The sequence below is a fragment of the Anthonomus grandis genome, chromosome 4 (assembly GCF_022605725.1).
Source record: "Anthonomus grandis grandis chromosome 4, icAntGran1.3, whole genome shotgun sequence".
NCBI classification, from domain to species: Eukaryota; Metazoa; Arthropoda; class Insecta; order Coleoptera; family Curculionidae; genus Anthonomus; species Anthonomus grandis.
The window spans coordinates 20749821-20775473 of NC_065549.1; the positions used below are offsets into that span (position 1 = coordinate 20749821).

Genomic DNA, 25653 nt, shown 5'->3' on the forward strand with positions numbered 1-25653 from the left:
GTGCCTCAAGGAGTACGTGAAAACTGGTTAACAACTATCTGGCCTGAAATACGAAAAGGATATAAGGATGACGAAATATATAATGCCGACGAGACAGGACTTTTTTATAAACTGACCCCAGATAAGACATTAAAATTCAAGGGTGAAACTTGTAACGAATAACGAATGTAAACGAATTACAGTCTTAGTTGCTACCAATATGACAGGATCGGATAAACCTAAACTTATTGCGATCGGCAAGTCAAGAAATCCACGATGTTTCAAACATATCAAGACATTACCTGTCGTGTACAAGTCCAACAAAAAGGTCCGGATGACTTCTGATTTATTTGTCAGTATTCTTCGTGAATGGGATGCAAAGTTGGTGAAGACCAAGAAAAAAATTTTACTTTTAGTAGACAACTGTCCCGCTCATCCGAAAGTTGATAATTTAAAAAACATAAAACTCGAGTTTTTGCCAGCAAACACTACCTCTGTTCTGCAGCCAATCGACCAAGGGATTATTCGATCATTAAAAGTGCATTTTAAGAAGTTTCACTTAATGAAAATCATGGAAAATGCTGAACAAGGCAAAGAGTGTTGTATTAGCTTTTTAGATGCAGTATCAATGATCGCTAAAGCATGGGATAGAGTTTCATCAAAAACAATTGCCAACTGTTTTAGACATGGAGGCTTCGTAGAAAGTGAGCATGTTAGAAATGATAGTTTTGATGAAGAAGATGACATTCCACTGGCTAAATTAATTAATGGTAATTTTGAAGAGGAAGATGAGGTTCCGCTGGCTGTAATAAAAAAGTCTGCTGCATTGTCAGATCAGTCTTACTGTCTGACCAGTTCTTACATGCAGAGAATAGTTTGGAAGTATGCGACAATCTAAATGAAGAACAAATTGTAGACGACATCTTATCCTTCTCTCAGGACAAAGAGGAAAGCGAAGATGAGGATTCAGAAGGGGAAGAATTTTAACCTCCATCTGCAGCAGAAGCCCTTCAAGCCACTAATACTATTAAAAAGTTGGTTTTGTATAACTATTCATCGGACGAAATATTGCTAAACCATGTTATTAATTTAGAGAAAAAAATTGAATTCATCTATTATGATACTCGAACAAAGAAACAGAGTAAAATCACAGATTATTTCAAGTCTTAAAACTGGAGAAGGTGTAGGTAGGTACTACATACATACATATGTATCTGTTAAATGTTGTGAATTTGTAAATTAGTGGTTAATAAATTGTTTTAAACAAATTGGATAGCGAATGTTATTTCTTCTGGCTATCGTAAAGTCTATCTTTTATTCATTTGCTAGAAAAAAAAACAGCTCGTATATAATAACGAAGGTCGGATATAGCGACGTAACTTTCGTGGTCCCTTCACCGTCGCTATAAGCGACTTTCACTGTACTTTATATCATTGGTATGTTTAAATATTTATTGAATATTCATTATATGATATTTGAATATACCGTTGTTATACAATAACACGACAATTTTTTTATTTATACCTCTAATATAATATAAACTTCTAACACTAACCGGATACATATACTAATGAATCGATTAATACTAAATAATCTATAGTATTGCAAATACTAAATAATCTATAGTATTGCTAATATTAATCGAAAGTAAAATTAGTTTTATATTTCTCCATATCGTCATTGAATTTAAAGTCATCATTGCTGATATATGTAATGTCATCATCATCAGCTGAAAGTACAAATCAGTAATTTAGTTGATTTTATAGATGGTCAAAATTACCCTATGATTGTTCATCAGTGAAAATGTATTTGACTGATGGTAAAAATTGTGGTCCTTTAAACCAATTGAACTCTAATAATTGGATCCATCCAAAATCCACCCGCAATTTTCTGCTTCCCATTCATATGGATCAAACAAAGTCGCGTTTGTGCATATGTTGGAGCTGAAACTTTTTCATATGTTGACGTAATTCAACATAGGAAGGGGATAAGCAAGAAGCCTCGAAATTCTTTATATTTTTTATCACATAATTTCGGTGTAGCAGTTCATATCAGAGTTGATTAACTGTCTCGCATGATTTACCGTACCGATGAATACCGTATATACACAAACGTGTTTTCTTTATTTGCACCTGTATTACCTAAATTAGTGAATGCATTTTCATAATCTATTGATTTAGAAAGCATTTTATAAAAACATACACATCTCGTGAGAGTTGTGGTAGTACTCTACACAAGCCTGCTCCGAGAGATTCATGTAGCGCATTAATATCAATAACGTGACGCTTATCGGAAATACTACTTCGATCCAAATGTTTGACTTTAGTTTACATAAAATGACGATAATATATGTGTCAGAACATTTAATAACTATATTTAAATGTATATCTAGTTTAAACAAATGGTATACTATTTTCTTATAAGCTTCTTCATGAGGAGAGCAACAAAATTCGGTATTCCTAGTGCAAATAGCATTACCATATGCATTTACTTAATATGAGTAACACTCTTTATAATTGAGGACTACAGTTTTGATATTAAGACAGGGAGCAACTTCTTGACTTTGCCACTGTGAAATTAAAAAATCAACCAAAGCATCTTTAAATTTGTCATTTCGTAGCTCTTTTGAAGTCTGTTGGACACGTTTTGTTCCGTACCAGAACTGACATATTCTTAGTCAGCTTTGAAACCTCCTTGCAAGGAACGCTCATCAACTTTGATTTAATGCCGATAATAATAATAAAAAATAATGTTGATACTTGAAGTATAATAATTACAAAGAATTTGTATGTTTTTTTTTTTAATATTCGCGAAAAACTTAATTTTGTGAATTTAAAAGAAGCCATCAACAATTATGAGATGCTATTTCGGAGAACTTTCAATAAGGCCGATTCAGTTTGCAAATGGTGCCATGTAAATCACACAATATATGTAGGTATTAGAGTCATCGGATACGAGACCATTTTGTCAATATCTGCTGCCTCGTTCATAGAAATACTCAACATACGGCCAAACAGATTATTATGAAAAATATCTTATGTGATATTTTACATAATATATTATATTAATTGGATAAAAATATATATTGAATGCATGTCATACTATATTATACATTATTATGTAGTCAATATATTATGTAAAATGCGATCGAACAGATGGGTAGAAGGAACCGTATACCTGGTCATGTACAACGGGCTAAATGACACTACGACAACGCTTTAGTGGAAAATTTCCAAATATAGATGCAAAATTACTAATTATATAAACTAAGTTTATTATATCAATTAATTATATAAAATTAATCATATTTTTTTTTATTTATTGAAATGAAATTTACTTCTGACGGTTAAGCAATAGTATGTTCAAACATTATAAATTATGTTCACAAAATCCTCAAAAGTGAACTTCATAAAAAAATATGTTAAATGTGAGATATAATGATAGTGGGTATGGAGCCCCAACACTCATTCTACTCATAATATCTTCGTTATTCTTCCACCTAGCCTTCTGACGACCTTTATTTTCGGTCTATACTTCTGACAAACGAAACATTAAGCAAGTAGACATGCATAGATTTTTCTAGTAAAAGCTTCACACCCAATGATATTTTTCCTATTTTTATTAGAACTTATGTAAATATGTTTATTTATAAGTCATACTTGTTATTATTAACTGTTGTATGTATATACTTGTTTTGTATTTATACACACAATCAGTATAAATATATACAGTAATAAACTTTAAAAATAAATTTTGGTAAAATCCATGGTTTTCTCTCGAGATCCTTCAAATAGTGTTAAAAAAATAAAGACAAAATATTAGAAATGTACAAATTATATCAAAAACTTTACCTGTTCGACAAGCAGGGAAAATGTTAACTCGTTTTTGGTCATATTTGACATCGTTGGTTGCTGTGGTATGACATTTCCTTCAACTATTACTCCTTTTGGTGTTCTCGACATAACATCCCATACTTCGTCGTAAAATGTGGGAGGAACTCTGCAGAGGCAGCCTACTAATTGTCGTCTTTGGAGAGCCGTAATCCTAAATCATACACGTTTATTTAATAATTTATTTTGGTATTAATGTAAAAGTTATGTGGAAGAGGGTACACTTAATAAATCGGTGCTATCTTAAATTAACTTACTGGGATTTTGAGTCCCATTCTCCAATCAACAAAATTGTGTACACCAAAGCCCTGATTTCATAGGGGCTATGATCCTCTAGTTTTTTTGCAGTACGGGCTATGCTAAGGTAATATTTCATCGCTTCTAGCACCCAACCAACACGGATTTTCAGAATCCCTAAAAATTATATTATTTAATAATGAATGGATAAAGATAACCCATCATAAAGTATTTGATATAATTTTTCGGAATAATTTTTCATTTAAATCAAATAAGATAGAAAAATTAATATTATAGAAATTTTTAAGAGAATGAATTCTAAGAACAAGACTTATTGAGGTAAATAAAAATTTTAATATAAGATATGGCTCTTATATTATTTGGTCCTAAAATATTACATACGCGTATTATAGAATTTGCCAAAAAATCATTATTTTTATATACTTAAATTTGTGTCGAACTAGAATCACGTCAATAAAATAACGCCCTGAACATTAAAATTTAAATGCGAAACGAAAGGTACAATAACTAAGGCCAAAATCAAAATTTAAATAAAGTACCGACTATTTTTTTGTAAATAATAGGAAGATTACATTTTGGAGCAGATCCTGGTGATTTAATAATTTGCAATTAATTAATACAACAAAATAAATACAGTATCTAGTACTCTCAAAGAAAAAATAATCTTGTTAAAAATACTGAAATAAAAAGATAAATAAATAATTTAAGTTTATATGTACAGCTGATTCTAATTTGACCAATATTTTATAAGAATAACGTATTTTTAATCCGTTTTTTTGCCGTAATAAATTGATTTCACTACAAAATTCAGAGTTAATTAATATATTAATGTATAGGTGGTGAAAAGATAAAATGTACCACTATACCTATCTATATTGGTGTACTAATGGATTTCGCGATGAACATAGTTATAAATGGTTTAAAAAGCAATTGTTAATTTTAAAATTACTTTATAGTCAAATACATCTACTTTATAAAGACATTAGGAAAGTTTTATAAGATAGCCTTGCATTGTCCCACTTTACCTCTGTGTTATTGTACAACTGACTGAAGGGATATTTAATACATGCAGAATGCTCCATAAGGCTGTTAAATGGGATGAGAAAGTTCGATAGAGGGGTGAGTGATGTGCGTAATATAAAGTGGCTAAATATTAACATTTAATGAATATTTTAACTGTTTTAAACTTTAAATCATATGGGGTATGTATCAAATTAATGATTTCACTAGGGTGACAGGAAATGCAAAAAGTTGCATAAACCATCTCAAGCAGCTTAGCAGATAACTTTTCTATTGTTCTGAACTTTTGAATAACAACTTAAAAATTCCTTGAAAAATTTCCAACTACAGTAACCAAATACTACTAAACGAATAATAAACTTTTGAGAAATAGCAAATTCACTTAACAAGTTGAACCAGGATAATATACTAAATTTGATCCAAACATTTATATGAATATTTTTCTCAATAATATAACAACTATAATTTTAAATGCTAGCTACTGTAAAAATAATCAAAAAGTAGCAAAAAAAGAATTACCGGAATCATAATTAAAAACCGCGATAAATTAAGAAAAGAAGTGCATTTAAGTACATTTAGATATAGAAAAACAAGAACGTTTTACGCAATATAGGCAATATGCTTACTAATTAAAAAAGCAACTTTTTACCAAAATAAACTAAATAAAGATTTAACCAATATAAAAAAATAGTATCGGAAAGTGTAAAGGAGGTCACAAATTAAATGTTAAATAAAATTGTAGCTATACGTTTTATAATACAAAAAAAAAATATTGAAATAACTGAAAATGATAAAATGTTTTAGCAATTTTTGGACTACTATTGTAATATCAGGAAAAATCTTAAGGACAAAACACTAAAAAATAATTATTTTTTAAAATGCCTGTCGCGTACTGTCCAACAAGTTCATCAAAAGTCACGGCAAATTAATTAATTATGAAAATCAATTCTCTAAAAAATAAAGCTTCTGCAAATTACGATATTTTTGCTTTAATCATTAAGGATTTGTTATTTTATATTTAAAGATTTTTTAGTTATGTCATTCGTTAAGGATTTTTTGGTTTTGCTGCAGGCTCTGAGATATTATAAATTTGGTTCATAAAACGGGCACCTATCCTAGTGTTAGAGTTCTTAATTAAAAACTCTATTATAACTCCTGTATTCAAGGGTGGCGATAGACAAAGAATTGAAAGTTTTCGACCTATGGCCATTAATTAATTTTTAGTACTGTTAATAATTTGTTAGAAAAGTGTATTAAAATTAAGTTCGAGAAACACTTGCAAAATATAAATTTTTTGACCAATAACCAGTTTGGTTTTTGAAGTAAAATGAGTAGTGAGGACTGTTAACTGAAAAACTAGAAAATAATTTTAATGAAGATTATAAAGCTGTAGTGTTTTTTGTTATCGACCTAGCGCGGGCATTTGACACTGTGGCACATCATATTATGTTATTATTATTAAGTGAAATTTGCTAGAAAGAGAACTGATTTAGCATTCCTCAAGTTAAAAAAAATTACCTAGTTGGAGAAAAAAGAAAGGTAAAATCTGGTGTGCCACAATTATTTACAATATATAACTTTGCAAACATTTGGCCAGAAATAAATAGTTCTATCATTTGTTACGTTGATGACTCTGCTATTTTGGTAAAAGCGAAAATATGGATTAAAGTTCATATATTAGCAGAGATATATATTTCATTGGTAAAACTGTGGTTGGATCCGCATCTTCTAACCCTAAATTATAGCAAAACTCACTTTATTAATTTCTATCTACAACAACAATCAGAACAGACAGAATTCAGAATTAAAAAAACCATCACTAAGATTGTCTTACAAAAGACCTAGTAAATTGTTAATATAATACTTTAATTTCTGCTGTTACTTCCCTAAAATATTTACGAGTTAATATAGTAGATAAAAACCTAAGGTACTATGTAAACATCGACTAGATAAAAAAATCAGAAAACCAATTTATAAATTTTATTAACTTTGTGAGTATATACCGCCTGAACTTTGAAAATAGGCTATCAAGCTACAGTAAAATCTGTTTTAAACTACGGTATGAGTAAAATATATGTAAATAAATGTCTTGTGTAAAATATATTTTAAGAATTATAAATAAAAAACCAAAAAGATACTCTTTTTGGTTTTCTTATTCTTCTCATTTATGTGCCCAAAGTAGAGCTTTAAAAGAATGCTATCTCAAAAACGTTATTAAGTTATATGCAGAACAATAATATTTATAACAAAAGACGCGAAATTCGGCTAGTGACAGGTCTTTTAACCAGTAACTGGCACTTAAGAAGCCATCTCCATACCATCGGTATTGCGGACAACACGAAATGCCGGTGGTGCTGTGAGGAGGATGAAACCGTTGACCATGTAGCGCTGATGCGCGCCAGGTTCAAATACTTGGGTAACACTTTCAGTGCACCGAGTGACTTTAAGTCCTTCAGATCAGAGAGCCTTATCGGTTTCTCTAAGGCCATCGGTCTCTCTGGTAACCCCCGGTGGGGCATGACGGGTCCATCAGGAGACCTATATGCACAACTGCCTTGGCAGCCCACTGTTTCGACAATTTCAATATTTAAAACACTCACAGGCCAAGATTTGTTGCATAAGAACACGTTTGTTTAAACAGGGTTAATTTCATGACCTATGACCTATCAACGCCACATTTCATTTCTAAGGCCAAGACTTTTTAATCTATTATCAGCTCATTCTGAATCCATTAAAATAAAAAAGGTTTTAATATCAGCCATAATATGAAAAAATCATAGACTTGTTTTAAAAACACTAAAGTAAGTGCGAGTTTGTAATTTATTGTTGTCTATATGTCATTTTGTAATATATACTCTAAAAAAAATTAATAAAATTATTTTTTCTAAATGCCCAGGTTAACTTGGCAAAAAATCCAGATATGATGACGACCCGGATTTAAGAAATAAAAACCTTATAACACCTCAGCACAAAACCTGATTTTAAAGATTCAGCTACTGGATATATGCACAATATAATAAAATTCCTTCTAATCTAAGTAAAGTCGCAACCTCGCACCTATATTATAAACTCTAAACAAACAGTGGCTTTTTGTTTAGAATTTATAACACATGTATTTAAATTCCTTGGAAATAATACAAAAATGGCTCCTATAGATTATTTTTAACAAAAATTTCTTACATTCTCTTACATCTTTTTTGTGAAACACAAATTCCCGACTAACTAAATAAATTACTCTTAGCCCAATTTTAAAAGAAAAAGCTCTGGCTATCCACCAGAAGATTAATAATGGAGGCGAATTTGTGGCAAGTGATGGTTGGCTTAATCGATGGAAAAAGCGAGACGGAATTCATTTCGCACATGTAAGGGGAGAAAAACTGTCTGCTGATACTTCAGGTGTGACAGAATTCAAGACTAAGTTTGGTGAAATGGTTAAAACAGAGGAATTATCTCTAGAACAAGTTTATAGTATGGACGAGACCGGGCTAAACATTAAAATGTTACCAGAAAAAACTTTTCTAGGCAGTCATGAACAGTCTGCCTCTGGCTTTAAAAAGAACAAAGAACGTATTACAGTCGCCGTTTGTTCGAATGCAGCGGGAACTCATAAAATTCCTCTTTTCGTTATTGGCAAGTCTGCTAAACCACGGACATTCAAAAACTTGAATCCATCGTCCCTTCCGGTCTATTATAAGTCACAAAAATCAGCGTCGATGAATTCAGACCTGTTTAAAGAGTGGTTTAATTTAGAGTGTGTTCCAAGAGTTAAAAAAACATTTAAAAAGTGTTAACTTTTTAAATGTTTTTTAACCCTCTCAAAGCAGTTCTAGTGTTAGATAATGCTCCAACCCATCCTCATGACTGCGATGTAGATGACATAAAATTAGTTTACCTTCCTCCTAATGTGACAAGCTTAGTGCAACCAATGGACCAAGGAGTGATCGAAAGCTTAAAAAGACGATACAGACGTAAACTTGTTTCTGAAATTCTGCACACTCTGACACTCGGAGAGTGAAGACAAAAGTCTTTTAGAAGTCATCAAAAAGATCAATATCAAGGACGTTATCTATATGTTAGCTACAGCATTTCAAAAAATGCCCTCTTCAACGTTTATTAAATCTTGGAGAAAACTTTGGCCAGATGTTGAGAATCTAGTTGCGATCTCGCATATTGCAGGGACTGAAGAAGAAGAAAACAAATCCACTCTACAAGACCTTCAAAAGTTAACAGGAAAGCATTGCAACCAGAAGATGTGGAAAATTGGTTGTGACGATCACCTTGAAAATGAATTTGTAGTGATGTTGAAGAGGAAAAAACAATTTCTCATGAAGAAGCCAAAAATGTAATGGAACTTGCATTAAAATACATTAAGCAGCAACATGAGTCAACAGCATTAGACGTTTTGGTGATTAGAAAATGGAGGGATATCGCATTCAGAAATTCACTGAAGGTTAAAAAACAGAAGAAAATCACAGACTTTTTCAAAAAATAATTGCATATTAAACTTACATACCTATGTATATTTGTTGATGTAGCACCTTCATGTATGTAAATATGAAACAGATAACTATATAAAGAATATTACTCCATTATTTTATATTTATTATGTTCATATATATGTGTAATACTCTCTTCAATACATATACATATGTACATAACATAGATAATGAACATAATATAATATGTATTATGTACACCTATATAAGTACACTTCGGATTAACCGGCCAAAACGGCAACCGGCCAGTCCCGAGGTGACCGGTTAAGAGGAATTCTACTGTAATTGGATAAAGATGTTTTAGTTTCTATGCTCGATATGATATATTATTTTAAAAACTTAAAATTTTATTGGCCATATTATTAAGAAACATAAACCATGCTTGGGCTATTATTATTGAGTATTATGCCGCTATAATTACAGAAAAATTAAAATCCGCTTAGAAATGTTATCTCATAAACCTGAACTATTGAGAAGATTTTTTTAATAAATTATTTAGACCTTAACTAAACCATTAGGTATAGCGCTATTACAAGTGATAATATATAAGCAATACCGTTAAAAATCCATTATATTACCAAATTTAAAAAAATTAACTTGAGACCACTATGTCAATGTTTCCTCACACCCAATGAATATAATCTTGAGAAGTTATAATTAGGCATATCAGACCCGTGCAGCGGAAGGGCTCTAAAAGTCTGGAGTTCTACAAAAAATATCGACACAATACATTGCATTTTTCACTTAGTTACCATAAAGTATAATAATTTTCTAAATTAAAAACTTTTAAATTAGAAAATTGCATTATAGAATTATTTATATTTAACTCAAAACGTCTGCGTACACGCATGGGATATAATCCCAATATAACATTCTTTGATAAAAAAAAGTAGCAGATATTTTCACAAATTTTGACCAATGTACAAATTTTCCTGACTGTTATGAAAACAACAATTTTAATTTTGAATTTTTTTTTATTTTTTATTATTGACTAACATTTTTTCACTAAATCTGCCTTACCTTTGAAAAGTTCTGGGTTGGTAGATATTAATCTGCCACAATAAAGTGTAACTTCCTGTTGCAGTACAGCCTGAATCACATCGTATGGTTGTATGGTACTATAAACAACAGATTGAATCTCTGAAGGTGTCATTGGCTTATCAAAAACTGTTTCTTTTTGACCAATCACTCCTACTGTTAACTATACAAAAAAGATAATTAGCAATAAAAAGAAATAATATCTTAAACCAAAGAACATAAAGATAATAGCACCATAAATAAACTGTGTTATTTTTTTATTATTTATAATTTATTTACGTATTTAACTGTACGTACCTGTTTGCCATGAACTAAAACAGCTGTAATGAATGGACTGATAGAATCTACAGTGTGACGTAGCAAACTGCTTACATATCGAACAGCTGCCCAGTGCCTTAGACAGCCAGCTTTATGATAAAGACCTAAAATAAATAAGTATTTTTCACAATAGAAAATTCAATCAATTCTTTCGTTCGGTGTTACAGTTATAGACTTTTGAAAACAAAATCTTTAAGTCTACTACTAAATCAGACTTACTATGTAAACACTCATCAATGGTATGATCTCCAAATTTAAAGTTCTTGCCTTCCTTTTCAAGTAAAAAACCAAAAAGTTGTACTCTGCCATATAAAGTTTCCAAGTTTTTCAAAACTTCAATTATTTCATTTGTAGACTTGTTTTTGTACTCCTACAAACGTTACGTTTAAAAAAATTAAGTTAACAAACATTGAGGAAGTTACCGAAAGATCTTTTAACTCGTCATTGTAATTTAAGACGCGAGGAACATCGGTCAAACTTTGATATCCAATATAATCATGCTCCAGCTGCTGAAAGTGATTGAAACAGGTTTCCCCAGTGTCTTCTAAGGCATTCATAAAGTCCAAATGTTCTATAAAACATGCCAAAATATTGAGAAAATGTTTAATATCAAGGCAAACTTTAAGCCATACCAACGCAGGAACTTGAAATAAGATTCTGCAGTCTCCCTATTCTGACTTTCACATTGTCACAGTAACCTTTTTTTAACATAGCTAATAAATCGAGCATTTTCTTAAACTGAGGATCTCTCATATGTTCTTCTTTAATTAAGAGGCAAACAGTAGGCCGACCTGACAAACGCCAATATCTACAAAAGAGAACAATAAAGTTAAAGTAAGTCAATATTATTGTTTTAATTTGCACTCACCTTCCAACAAACTGCAGCTCAGTTTTTATGTCGTCAATTAATAGGGCCATATCTCTGTAAAGGTAAAAGTCTGAGACTTCAAAAATGAGAGGATAGCACAGGACTGTTTGTCCGCAGATTCTGTACAGTTTACTAGTACCTAAAAAATATAAATTAAATGTTAAATTATATATTCGATAAACAGTTTCTTAATGTAATAAGAGAAAATAAATAGTGAAAAATACAGAAATATTACCAGGCAATTTGTTAAAAAATGCGAAAATATAAGCTAGAAAACTATCGACTTGAAAACTATCGGTTGTTTTATATAAGCATAAAATACTATTTACAAGACCATTTGGATTTAAAGAAGGGCTTTCTACAATACATGTTATTTTAGGTTTTAGCTTAAACGCATTAGAAAATTTCATCTAAACCAAAGTTAAAAACCATAGGCTTTTTTTCTGATGCATTGGCGCTATTATTCACGTAATTATACTTTAAAAATTATATGGATATGGGATAAAGGGTACTGATTATACATGGCAGAAATCATATTAAAATAAAAGATTTCAGGCAATCTGTTTTTTGGATCAATTGGTAGGTATGACTAAGTAGAAAATTGCTTTTAAGCGCTAAGATTCCCATTTAAGTCTGATTTGTTTAGGGGTTTCTCTATACGGATTAAAAACGGCCTATACGGTCGACAAAGCATTTGTTGCTCAATACTAAGAAGTAAGTTTAAGCTGCATTTAATATCATCTGCAAACCAGTATTCATAAACGAAAAAATCCTGGCAATATGCTTAATCAATATCTTAGCTCTCCAAATATCTATAAGTTATATTCTTTTATAGTGAATATCGAAAATGCTGGTCAAGTGATACCTTATTTTAAGGGTGTTTTAATTTCCTTTAAAATGGTTGGAAGCTTTATTGATTTAAAGCTTAAATAAAACTAATACATCATCTTTAGTGCAGATCAATACATTTGGCAGGAAAGTAGTTTAAAGATGAAGAATGAACTAACCCCTCATGCAAGTAAATGTTGGAAATTACCAGCATGACTCTCCATGCAGTAATAAAGATTTTCCTCAAAATGCTTTGAACATATTACAATATTTGAGGAGTAATTTGAAGCCACTCGCTGCAAATCTTTTAACGATCTTCTAAATGGCGGAGAAGTATATATTTTGGTTTTTAAGTGACCCCATAAAAATAAATCCACAGGTGATAAATCTGGCGATCTTGGGAGCCATTTAATGGCATCTCTTTTACCAATCTATCGATCTGGAAACGTCTAAATATTGTCGAACAAATAATGCGTAATATGGCGGGACATCATCGTTGTCGATTATGGCACTTAACAATACAGAATCTATGACGTCTTCCAGTATTTCAAATACATTTCACCGGTCAAATTTTCAGGTAAGAAAAAGGTGCCAACTAAATGATCGCCAAAAATACCAGCCCAAACATTTAATTTTTGTAGCTGCTGTGTGCATATCTCATGATAAATTCAGCTACTGAAGTGAAGTACATGAATTATAAAGTATATCAAAGGAATTGCATTACCTTTAAAATAAGGTATCACTCATAAGGACCCCCCATTTAAGATTTTAGGGGTCGCGTCTAAGATCGAAGGTGGTGATTAAGTATGCACCAGGTCTTAAGTGGTAAATTAGAGCCAGGAGGTTTGTCTGTTATGCAGGGCATGTTGTTATTTGGCTGAGTTTCAGTCCATTCGTGAGTCCACCTGTTTATGATATTGAAATCTATGACATTTCTTTTTTTTTATGGCAGTCTTTGTTGGTGGCTTTCTCGAGCGTAGTCGATTTCTGTTGCCGTCATCGATATAGTTCTGTATTATATACTCTCTATTGTTGAGTATCCTTTTATATTCCTTTTTCAGCATATTGATTCGTCGGAGGTGAGGCGGTAAAATATCGCTCAGTACTAGTAACCAATCAGTTGGTGTGGAGTTGATTACGCTAGCAATCATTCTCATGTTGTTTAGTTGTGCGTCAATTTTTTTAACCTGAGTGCTATTAAGCCACACAGAAGCGCGGAGAGTATACAAGGCCCAGAGCAGAGATGTCCGTCATCAATGCGCCACCCTGTATAGTTCTACTAATCTCAGTTTTTTCCTATAATACTTTTACTAACCGAGGACAGGTTAATTGTCATAAAATTCAGTATTGAAATACAGAAAATCCACGAAGAACCAGATAGAACATCCGCCCCATTAGTCGGTAAACTGCGACCATATACCAAATTAAAAAAAATATTAAAAGATCATCGTGAAGTGAAATATTGGCATTAACGTGGCCAGCTTGGTCTACTGATTTAATGCCTTGATTGCAATTCCATAAATATACAGTTTCAGGATTTCAAAGATTAAAGCGTATTGAAGCCTAGTTAAGTTAGAAGAGTTTCTAACTTAAGCTAATCTTTATTACTTTGATTGTTAAATCTATTAACTTACCTAAGCTGCCTACTGGTCTTTCGGGCCTCCCTTGCAATTTTAACTTCTTGTTTACGCCAAGATGTTGGTACACTTTAACCAGTTGTGTTGAGGACCAAATCTGAACGGGTTCGACTTCATGAGGAGTCTGGGTTTGGATACCATAAGTAGCCATCATGGCCTGAAGACGCATAGATTCTGCGATAAGGACGATTTGGACCACAAGATCCGTTGCTGTACCCTACATTGGTTATTTTTATTTTTATTTTCGAAGGTATCGTTTGAAGTACCCAAAGTTTTCAAAGTCAAAGGTTTTTTAGGTTTATAAACATTCTATTTATACTGCATTGAAATCATTATTCACGAAATTATAACATATCGTCATACGTCATATCTTTTACAAAAATAAACTTAAAAAACCTTTGATTCATCAACGTTGCTTAAAAATAATCAATTCATACAACAGAATAGTAAGAAGTCGATTAATTCCAACAGAATTAAAAAAAAGCATGCCGATGCAAAATAAAATAACTTATCGAACAAAATAAGATTAATATGTTAGTACGAAACAATACAGCTTTATCAAGAAAAACAAGCCAAATATAGTAATATCGTTGATTGAATATTTGGGGATGATGCGCAACCTGATGGACGAAAATTTACCTTCAAATGTACCCGACAATGGGATGGCGACACCGTCGCATCGCTTTCGGTGAACCCGAGAATTTTGTTAAAGGCGTGTGCCAACAGTTGCTGCGTATTGGCTTTGCATGATACGACCTGAAAACTCGGGCGCTTTGAGTCTTGACCCTTGAGGACGGCTTGTTAGATTTTAGTCTACATTTTCCCAGTGTCTAAACCAATTATACGTTTTGAGTGGATTTAGAATTCTGGTAATATGAATATTTTGCTGATGGAGGAGATACTGCTAAAAGATAAACATATATGTGAAAATCATTTTTTGAAAAATGATATAAGTGGCAAAAGGAAACTACTCAAAAAAATGCGGTACGCTTATCTTGGAAAAGTAAGTATTCTTGTACTCTTTTTTAATAAATGGTTTATTCATTATGGCATTTTCATAAAAGATATAATAATAAATATTAAATTCTATTCAACTTATTAATACAGGCTATGTTTAAAATTTCTAAAAAAGCTAGCCTTTGAATGTTATTAATTTTAAAAAAAGGTCTTTCGAAATTCGTAATATTATTATAAATGTTTGATGTTTCTCACTTACTAAAAAGAAATTATTTCATGAATCTGAAGTTAGAATTTCGAATAATGGAATTTCTCTACCTTGGCAAGATGTTGTTAAAACCACATTACCGAAAATTACAGATATCCACATAAATCCAAATACTTGGCAAAAAATGAGAGTTAAACTGGCTGCCCAGCTTGTCTCGAATTTATTTGCAGCTGCAATAAAAACATCATTTTATTTGCATACAACTGACAGTGATACTGCCGAAAATACTGCAAACTTTTTAAACAACATTAACACCATATTTGACTCTCTCAATAGACTCAATCAATCTAACTTTATTTGATTCAAATCCTGATAGACGACCCATATCTGCTCAACACCCCACGTCGTTAAATAACTTAAAATTTGGTCTGAATTATTTTAGCTCAATTGAAATACATGAATATAATAAAAAAAGAAATAATATTCACTGCATTAACGGATTTATTTGGACCCTTCATTCAGTCCTTGTTTTATTTGAATATTTGACAAACTCTTGCAAATATGTCTTAACTAAGCACCTTAATCAAAATCCTCTAGAAAATCTAATTTCTGTAATAAGAAATAGGTGTGGATATAATGCAAAGCCAAGTGTGCAGCAGTTTCGAATTGCTTTGATGCAACATTAATATTAGGTTGCAGAAATCATTATATAGTGGAAATTGTGAAGATGTCAAAGATTTTTTACAATTGGACGATAGTCAGACTAGTGAATAAGTTTTCAGATACTAAATCCCATAAAAATGTTAATCATTATTATTCCTTGGCATCTATGCATGTTTTATTGAGTGTTATTAACAACCTTATTCCAAACTTTTTAAATTTTGTACAGTTTTTGAGATATTGGCTGGCTTCACAGCCCGTATTGTCAAGAATCACATGACAATACGGGCCACTTTTTGCAAAAAATTATTAACTCTAAAAAAAAACTTATAATAAAAATTATAGTACCGTAGATAGATGTTAAGTCTTATGAATTATTGTATTTACTCTTTATATTTACGTGAAACATACTTATATCTGAAAATCTGTTCCAAATATTTTGTAAATATTAGTTTTTAGTAAATTAAGTGCAACAGGCTTTTTATATAAAAACTTTACACTCTTGAATATAGAATGAAAAAAGCATCATGTTTATTGTTGGAATTATAACTTTTTTGTTAATTTTTTTTGTTTTCATTTATTCATTTTTGTCTCAAAAAAGGATTTTGGTAAGTAATTTATTATTTGTTGATAAAATTTAAGTTTTAAGAGATTTCACCACCTTCCAATACATTACTTGACCACCTAAATGACACCCTATTGTGTTATCCGATTTATCCAGTTATTTATGCTAGATCACAGGTGATTTAAATATCGACTGTTTAAACAAAATGAATAAAAGTGCCGTTAGCATCGTCGCCATTGTCTTGAAAAAATAAACAACACGGCCGCGCGTCCCAAGATTCCAGCGTCGTTAAAAACCTCACTCAAAGCAGCCAGAAGATGAAATGAATTGTTCCTGGGTTTACCGTTTGGCGGTATCACCAGTCGGTAAACGAAACTGCGCGGTAATCGATAGTCCACCGGGTACATTTTATAACACAAGATTGCGTATCATCCCAAAAATTCAATCAACGGTAATATGTTGCTACAAAAGCATAAAGAACAGTAAGAGGGGATTAACTAGCTTTAAGTTATGCACAATATATTCGAAACTTTTTTTATGTGAAATAAAATTGTTTAATACAAGAGAATATATAATTTGCCTTTATTATGAAATATTAAAAGGAATTATTAGTTTTGGTACTAAAATCAGGGAATACAATCAGGGAAATGGACCGTTCTGAAAAAAATGCCCGAACCCGTCGATTTTAATATTAGGTTTAGGGTTTTTCTACGTGGAAATTAAATATACAGGGTGACTCCAAAAAAAGATATGACGTCATCAATATGTTTTTTAAACGGAAGCCATTATTTTAAATGCAGAATCAGAAAGAACGCTTTTTTTTACAAAGAATATGGTACATGAATAGTGGTTACATAAGCAATTTTGAATGAAAGATGATGATAAAATGTAAAATTTAAGAAATAGTTTTTTTAGTTGTTGTTGTCAGTGTCAAAAAGTAAATGTATTTTAGTGCAACTATTTGAAGTATTTTTACATTTGCAATTCTTTTTGAGAGGCGAAAGCGGTCATCCTGCTGCTTTTATTAGTTCCTACATTTTACTATTTTACCTACTGTTATTGTATGAAATATGAGAAAATTAACCGAACGTGAAAGAATCGAAATCTTGTGCATTATTGGTTTCGGAGGTATGTCGCGTAATCAAAAGGAGGTAGTTCAGTTGTTTAATGCAACTAATCCTGATCGGTCGCCTATTAGCCAAAGCATGGTAAGCAGAGTTGAACCAAAGTTTCATGAATTCGGGCATGTTCAGGATACCTATAAAGCTGGTCGGGGATCAACAACTGAAGAAGATAAGCTTAACGTTCTGTTAACGGTCCAAGATAATCCCAAAGCCACAATCTTAGGCACGGCTTCTAATGTTAATTTATCGCGATGTACTGTGCCTAAAGTATTGAAAAAAGCAAAGTTCCACCCTTATAAAATATTCTTACTTCAAGAGCTATCGGAAGATTTTGATCGCCGAAATGAATTTTGTGAGCAAATGCAGCAATTATGTAATGATAACGATAATTTTGTGAAACGGATAATATTTTCTGACGAAGCAACGTTTACTCTAAACGGTCATGTAAACAGACAGAATTGTCGATACTGGGCGACCGAAAACCCTCATTGGTTCACAGAATGTCATACACAACACCCTCAAAAAGTCAATGTGTGGTGCGGTATAGCGGAAGGAAGAGTTTTAGGACCTTACTTTTTTAATACTCTCACTGGTGAGAGGTATTTGGACTTCAAAATTATCTTATCCCCGCTCTGATAACTTTGTATCCGGATTTGGAAGAATCCGACATGCACCAACGTGATCTTTTTTTTCAGCAAGATGGAGCCCCGTCACACTATGCTTTACCCGTTCGCAATGATCTAGATGAAGTTTTTTTAAATCGTTGGATAGGTAGACGAAGATTCATTGAATGGCCACCCAGATCGCCAGATTTAACTTTTAAAAAGTAAAGTGTATGTCACTAAACCAGCGAGTTTAGAAGATTTAAAAGAATAAATACACCAGGAATTTAGAAATATTACTACAGATGTCATTGCCAACGTTCAAAAAGAATTTTTAAATCATCTGGTTATTATCAGATTGTTAACGGTGCTCAATTCAAACATTTAGTTTAAAAAGGTATTTCTTTAATTTTACATTTTATCATAATTTTTCGTTTAAAATTGCTTATGTAACCACTATTCATTTGTACCATATCCTTTGTAAAAAAATGCGTTCCTTTCGATTCTGCGTTAAAAAAATGGTGATTTCCATTTAAAAAACATATTGATGACGTCATAACTTTTTTTTTGAGTCATTCGGTATATTTAATTTCCACGTAGAAAAACCCTAAACCAAATATTAAAATCGACGGGTTCGGGCATTTTTTTCAGAAACGGTCCATTTCATTTTCATTGACTTTATCCGCTACTTTATGGATGCACTGTATATGTTGCTGAAAGGCATAGTAACAAGAAACCGATAACAGATAGAAAAAACATTTTATTACGCTTTCCACACTTGTGGCAGCGTAAATTGTTAAAATGTGTATATTATAATTTATTTAGATCCTTAGTTAATTTAAAACACGTTCTTCTCAATTTAAAATTGATTAAAATAAAATAAAAGTGACTTAGTATACATTGGAAAATAACAAGGGAAACGGTTTTTCCTAATTGATAGGGATTAAAAATAGCCTAAATAAAATAGTTATTTATGTAACAAGTGTGTAAAATTATCCTTTTTATGGAAAATTTCATTTAATTTCATTCATGGGAATTGTCGCATGAGCCGTAGGCGAATGAAATAATATAAAAAGGGCATTTTACACACGTGTATCAAATTATCATTCAGGCATATCTGTCAGCTATTGAATTCGTGTACAAATTTTAAAATTTAAATTTGAAAAAGAAGAGAAAATTTCTGTTAGTCATCTAAGATTTCTGCTGTTACAATACACAAGTTTTTTAGACGAATTAATTCATTTGAACTAGTTTAATATAATGCAGTGTATATATCATTATTTTACCAGCCTTAAATCTCTCCTAAACATAGTACACAAATATAATGAGAATCTAGTATTCGAAGCTTTCCCGGTCAAATTAGAATTAAAGTGTGCTGTGCTAATGATAACATATAAAACGCTACTTTTAAACCAAATCAACACAGCCTTAGCCAAAGAAAGTAAAAGTAAAACATAGAAGAACAATAGTGTATTAGTTGCAAAATGTATTAAAAAAAATAATTACTTACTAGCGACGGTTTGGCCTGGAGATGTAAAAAACAAATATTATTTAGCATGTTTAACGTTAATGACATAGAAGCAAAGAGTGAGTAATATTACACTATTAAATAGTTCCTGAAATAATAAAGTGAGGATATAAGACGAGGTAAACTAGTCTCTCAGGAATAGTTCTATACTTTAATTTTTATTAAAATTTTGAGACAATTAATGAGGCATGGTTTTTTAAAATCTGTTTTATTAGTTATTCTTTCTCACATATTTCAGAAGCTATTTAGTTAAGATATCTGTTACATTATTTCTAATCAAACATATACAGTAGTGGCCAAAATTATAGCAACTTATGAAAAAAAAAATAACTTAGCTACAATTATTTCAATTTGAATGAACCTCTAATAAGGTACTTTCGGACTATTGTTAATTATGGTAAAAAGCAATTAATAATTTAAACTATTTAAACTTCATCTTTTCTTTTGTTTATGGTTTTGCAAATACGATTTGTTTTTTCAGATGTCATTTCTTCGGTAAGGTAAATTTGTCGACAATGAAGAATAATTTAATAATAACTAAACTATTTTCAATAACCACTTGGTATAGTCGAATTGTGCTAAAATGAATGAAAAAAATGTCTTGTCTCTGCTAATTTTCAAGAGATAAGGGAATATTGTTATGCGGTATGAATCATCAACTTAATAAATCAAATATTTTATAAACGAATCGAAAATTGGAATGCCATAGTTCAAGTTTTTTAAAATAAAAAACCTTTATAAAAGTTTATATATAAATATATATACATATATATATATGACCACTATTATATATTGGGTGTGATAAAATTCTAAAACAAAACACGTTACAAACATCACGTGCACATAAAGTTATTATTAAAAAGTTTTTACCTGAAAAGCTGAATATCTTCCGCCTTTTCTAGGTCTATTATATGATGGAAGATATCGTCTAATGGGGTCTAGTTCATTAATGTGCAAAAGACCCCCTGTTAAGAGTTGTGCTAAGACAAACATTGCTTGATTCCAAAGATACAGGCCATGATCTGCTGCCATTTTCTTGTGAGTGCTACCTGGTTCATGTCGTTCTTTTGATAAATTGTCTTCTGTTACGTAGTAGTACATTGGAATTACAGGATCTATAAGTACAGATAAGTTGTACAGGTGTAGGTAGTATTAATTTTTTCCAGCATTAGAAATAAATTTAATCTACGAATTCTAAACTACTTAAATGCATTTTTTAAAACCATTGAGCCATCTGTCAGTTAAGCCAATATGTCATAATAAGTATAAGGATACCACCAAAAAATTATGGAGACATTAAATAGATATAGATAACTATAAGAAAAATCTGCTCTATAGAAAAAAAATATTAAAATTAAAAGGACTTCAAATGCCTGAAAGACATATAGACAGGTATTTTCAGTTTCTATTTCAACAATTTTTTTTCTACAATCTCTAGAAAAAAAACCTAAAAATGACTTTAGATACCTGAATTGAAAATTAATTCAAAATTCTGGAACGGATCTATCAATTACGGATAAAAAAAATTAAAAGATTTAAGAAATATGTTCAAAATGTCTCGAAGACATTAAAACGTACAATACATAGCAGCATCAGTTGAATCCCGAATCCACGGACGAGTTTACCAAAAACAACAATTTCTGAATTTAATGTGACGGAGTCTATTGTACAACCGCACATTGTATCTTATAGATCCTTAAAAGATATAAACCTAAACAAGTTTCAAGAGGATTTGGAGGCTGTTCCATTTCATTTAATATATGAATTCGAATCCATAGATGATAAGATACATTTTTTAAACAATAACTTACTCAAATTGTTCGACAAGCATGCTCCTATTAAAACTATAGTTGTTCGAAAAAAAAAGATTCTCCGTGGCTGACAGATAATATTAAACTAGGTATTGCAAAAATTAAGAAATAAGGCATTAAAGGATTTTAAAACAACTAAACTGCCAGCTAAATGGAATTATTACAAACAGCTTAGAAACTATACAACAACAGCGATTAGAGCCGAAAAAGGGGCTTTTTATAATGATAAATTTGAGAATTGTACATACAAGGACAAGTGGCGTGAACTAAGAAAAATATTGCCATCAAAGCAGAAGCAAATTCCTAAATCTTTTGTAAATACCAACAATTTTAATTCATATTTTATAGATAGTACAAGAGTGACAAATATTGATAATTGTGATGAGTTAATTAATTTTTATAATCAGAATGCATTACCAACCTTAAATAAGTTTTCTTTTCATCCCACTGATTATAATACTATTTCTGCAATTATATTACGTATTATGTCTAAAGCATTCGGGGTGGATAATCTTAATATTACGTTAATTCAACTATGCTGTCCTTTTATTATACCCTTTATTTTACATATTGTTAACGAGTGTATTAATAAAAACTACTTTCCCAAATGTTGGAAAGAAGCCTTCGTGTTGCCATTGCCGAAAGTGCATAATCCAACAGATTTTAGTCAATTTAGGTCTATCAGTATTTTACCAACGTTTTCAAAAATTCTCGAACGCATTCTAGACTCTCAAATTCGTAGTTTTCTTAATAATAATGATATTTTACCACCTAAGCAATCTGGATTTAGAACAAATTATAGTTGTACTTCGGCTATGGCGGACGTTATTGATGACGTAATTCGGGCTAGGGATGATGGTAAGATTTCTGCTCTGGTGTTGTTGGATTATACTAAAGCTTTTGATTTCGTTAGCCACTCAATTTTAAAGTCTTTGTTTCATTATATTGGTTTTTCTGATGCTGCTATTAATTTAATTGCCTCTTATTTAAATAATCGGATTCAACGTGTTAAAATAGATAATGAAATATCTGATCCTTTGGAAGTTGAAAGTGGTGTGCCTCAGGGTAGTATTTTAGGACCCTTGTTTTTTATCATTGCCCATCATTTTTACGCAGACGACACGCAGTTATATTATTCATTTTTACCAGGAGATTTTAAAATGGCTGAGTTTAAAATTAATCAGGATTTACAAGCTATTTGTGATGTTTCTTCAAAGCATTTATTAAAATTAAATCCTTTGAAGTCATCTATAATATTCATAGGTAATCGAACTAATGTAAATAATATTTTAAATGGTATAAACATTAAATTGGGGGACGAAAGAATTCCACTTGTTGACAAATGTAAGAGTTTGGGCCTTATAGTAGATAATAATATTCGTTTTAAACATCACGTGTCTAATATTCTTAAAAAGGCATATCTTGCATTGAAATTAATTTATTTGCATAGACACTATTTAAGTAAAGATATTAAGAAGCTTTTAAGTGATTCATTGGTCCTTTCACAATGTAATTACTGTGATGTAGTGTATGGCTGGTGTCTTGATTATGAGGATAGGGGTAGACTGCAAAAGCTCCAAAACTCTTGCATTCGACTAATATTTGGCATTCGCAGGAGAAACCGCATCTCCCATAAACTTCACGAACTTGGATGGCTTAATATGCATAATCGAAGAATTGCTCGTTCTTTAAAATTTTTTTATAAAATTTTAATATATCGTAGTCCGCCCTATCTCTATCAAAAAATAACTTTTAGAAATGATGTACACCATTTAAATTTAAGAAGAAATACTATTCTCATTCCGAGACATAAAACACAGTTATTTAAACGATCATTTTCTTACAATTTTGCTTATCAAATAAATTCTTTAAATTTGGATCCGGACCAATTATCAATTTCTTGTAATACTTTTCGTAATAGGATGATTGTACATCTAATGAATCAGCAGGGTATATAATTTAAGTTCTTCTTTTTTAACTTTTTGAATGGTTGTTTTCTTAAGTAATTTATTACAATTTTTGGTATTGGGATCATTTTATTTATTTATTTATTGTCTGCAATAATTTTTCTATTTTTTGTTATTTAACAAAAAATTTAATCTGTTTTTTTGGGTATTTGCAATGTGTATTGTTTTGCTTGATGTTAAACTGTCAAATTTAGAATTTAGAACTTTTATATGTAGGTTTATTAGGTATATGATTAAAGAAAAAGCTGCATTTAATCAGTTATTAGTTAAGCGTTACTGTTAATGAGCGTTACTGAAATTACCATTTTTTTTTAATGAAGTGTGGGGCCACAATGTTAAAGACCAGAATCTGCCATGGCAGAATTCTGAATTTGTAGGCCTTTTATTTGCGTAAATTTATTGCTAGATTTTGTAAACTTGTATTTTTTTGTTTCTTCTATGCAAATAAAAAATATTTATTATTATTATTATTATTAACTAAAAGTTATAAAATATATATATTATACCATTAAATTATAGTATATTTATGGGAATTTTCATCTCCATTTTGAATAATGGCTCGACAGCGACGATCAATTCTTAGAAATGCATGTCTTTAAATGTAATAAAGTTGATAAAGACGTCGATAAACCATTTCCCAGATATTCACAACCGGTTCTAGATCCGGACTGTTCACTGGTTTATGCACAGTCTATCTAACTTTTATTTGTAGAAACTCAGCGGTTACTAACTTATAATGAAGGAATTCAACTATGGTCTTTTTATAATATTCCATTCCTATCAAGTATAATTACTATTTGAGCAGCTAGACGTTCGGCTGAACAAACAGTTATCAATTTTTGAGCACATTCACTGTTTATATGAGTATACTGTGCTCATTTAAAACTTGAAAATGCATTTTCTTATTTAGATTTTTGAAAACTTAAATCATGCATTAATTTTGCTGACCATTTTGGTCAAATAAACAGAAGAAGATAAATTTCTCAAATTAAAAAGTTGAAATTTGTATATTGCAATTCAGAATTTTATTACTTTTACAATGAAAAGATTATCCCTACGATAAATTCTAATTTTTGGACAATTTCATGAGCATGTAATCCATTTAAATTAAATAAAAAGAGAAATATAAAAATTCTACCAGAAAATCTTAATATAAAAATATTAAAGATTGTGTTCAGCTCGTTAGTGGAATTTATGCAGGTACCATGTTGTTGTCTGGGGTGGTCTGTAAAATTAAGTTTTTGTAAAAGATTTTCAGGTAATGTTGTTTCACTTATGTAAAATTCCATGTGCTAGCAATATAAAGCGTATTTTGAACCCATTTTATTTAATACACCAAATCTTATTAAATAATTAAGACATCAAAAATAGAAAAGAGTTAAACATCCAGGTTAGAAAACCCTGGATGTTTAACTCTTTTATTCAAAAAACTATAGTGCTATCGCAATAAAAAAGCATGGATTTTTTAGCGGGCGATCTTGTGTTACTAACTTATCCTATCTGTCTAGCCACATCTGTGAATCACTTGATGTTAATACTCAAGTCGATGTTATTTATACCGACTCCCAAAAAGCCTTTGATCGGATAGATTACTATATTTTGCTGCATAAATTAACTCTAAAGTGTGGTTTTTAGGGAGATTATTTAATTTATTTCATTCCTACTTGATTGGTAGATCTCAATATGTTGAATATGAGGGCTTTAAATCGAAACTTTTTAACGTAACGTCGGGTGTGCCACAGGGCTCGAACCTGGGTTCGCTCCTGTTTAGTTTTTTTTATAAATGACTTGATTGAGTCACTCATTTGTCATAGGCTGGCTTTTGCCGATGATTGGAAGCTATATTTAAATGTATATGGTTTGGAGGATTGTGTTTTTCTTCAGAACTGTCTAAATACA

General features: G+C 30.9%; 1 protein-coding gene across 3 annotated transcripts in view; it reads right to left on the minus strand.

The window, feature by feature from the left end:
- The window catches only part of LOC126735703 (probable phosphorylase b kinase regulatory subunit beta), a 51228-nt gene that overhangs the window by 14084 nt on the left and 11491 nt on the right, over positions 1-25653 (minus strand). For 2 of the 3 annotated variants that reach the window (XM_050439774.1, XM_050439772.1), the window contains exons 10-20: positions 20847-21091; positions 19959-19973; positions 14330-14549; positions 11868-12006; positions 11632-11807; positions 11422-11570; positions 11219-11369; positions 10979-11103; positions 10664-10844; positions 4127-4283; positions 3831-4023 (exon numbers count right to left, since the gene is read on the minus strand). In XM_050439774.1, the coding sequence (XP_050295731.1) occupies positions 3831-4023; positions 4127-4283; positions 10664-10844; positions 10979-11103; positions 11219-11369; positions 11422-11570; positions 11632-11807; positions 11868-12006; positions 14330-14549; positions 19959-19973; positions 20847-21091 (1751 nt within the window). The remainder of the gene's footprint in view (positions 1-3830; positions 4024-4126; positions 4284-10663; positions 10845-10978; positions 11104-11218; positions 11370-11421; positions 11571-11631; positions 11808-11867; positions 12007-14329; positions 14550-19958; positions 19974-20846; positions 21092-25653) is intronic. The other variant, XM_050439773.1, reaches the window with a different exon arrangement.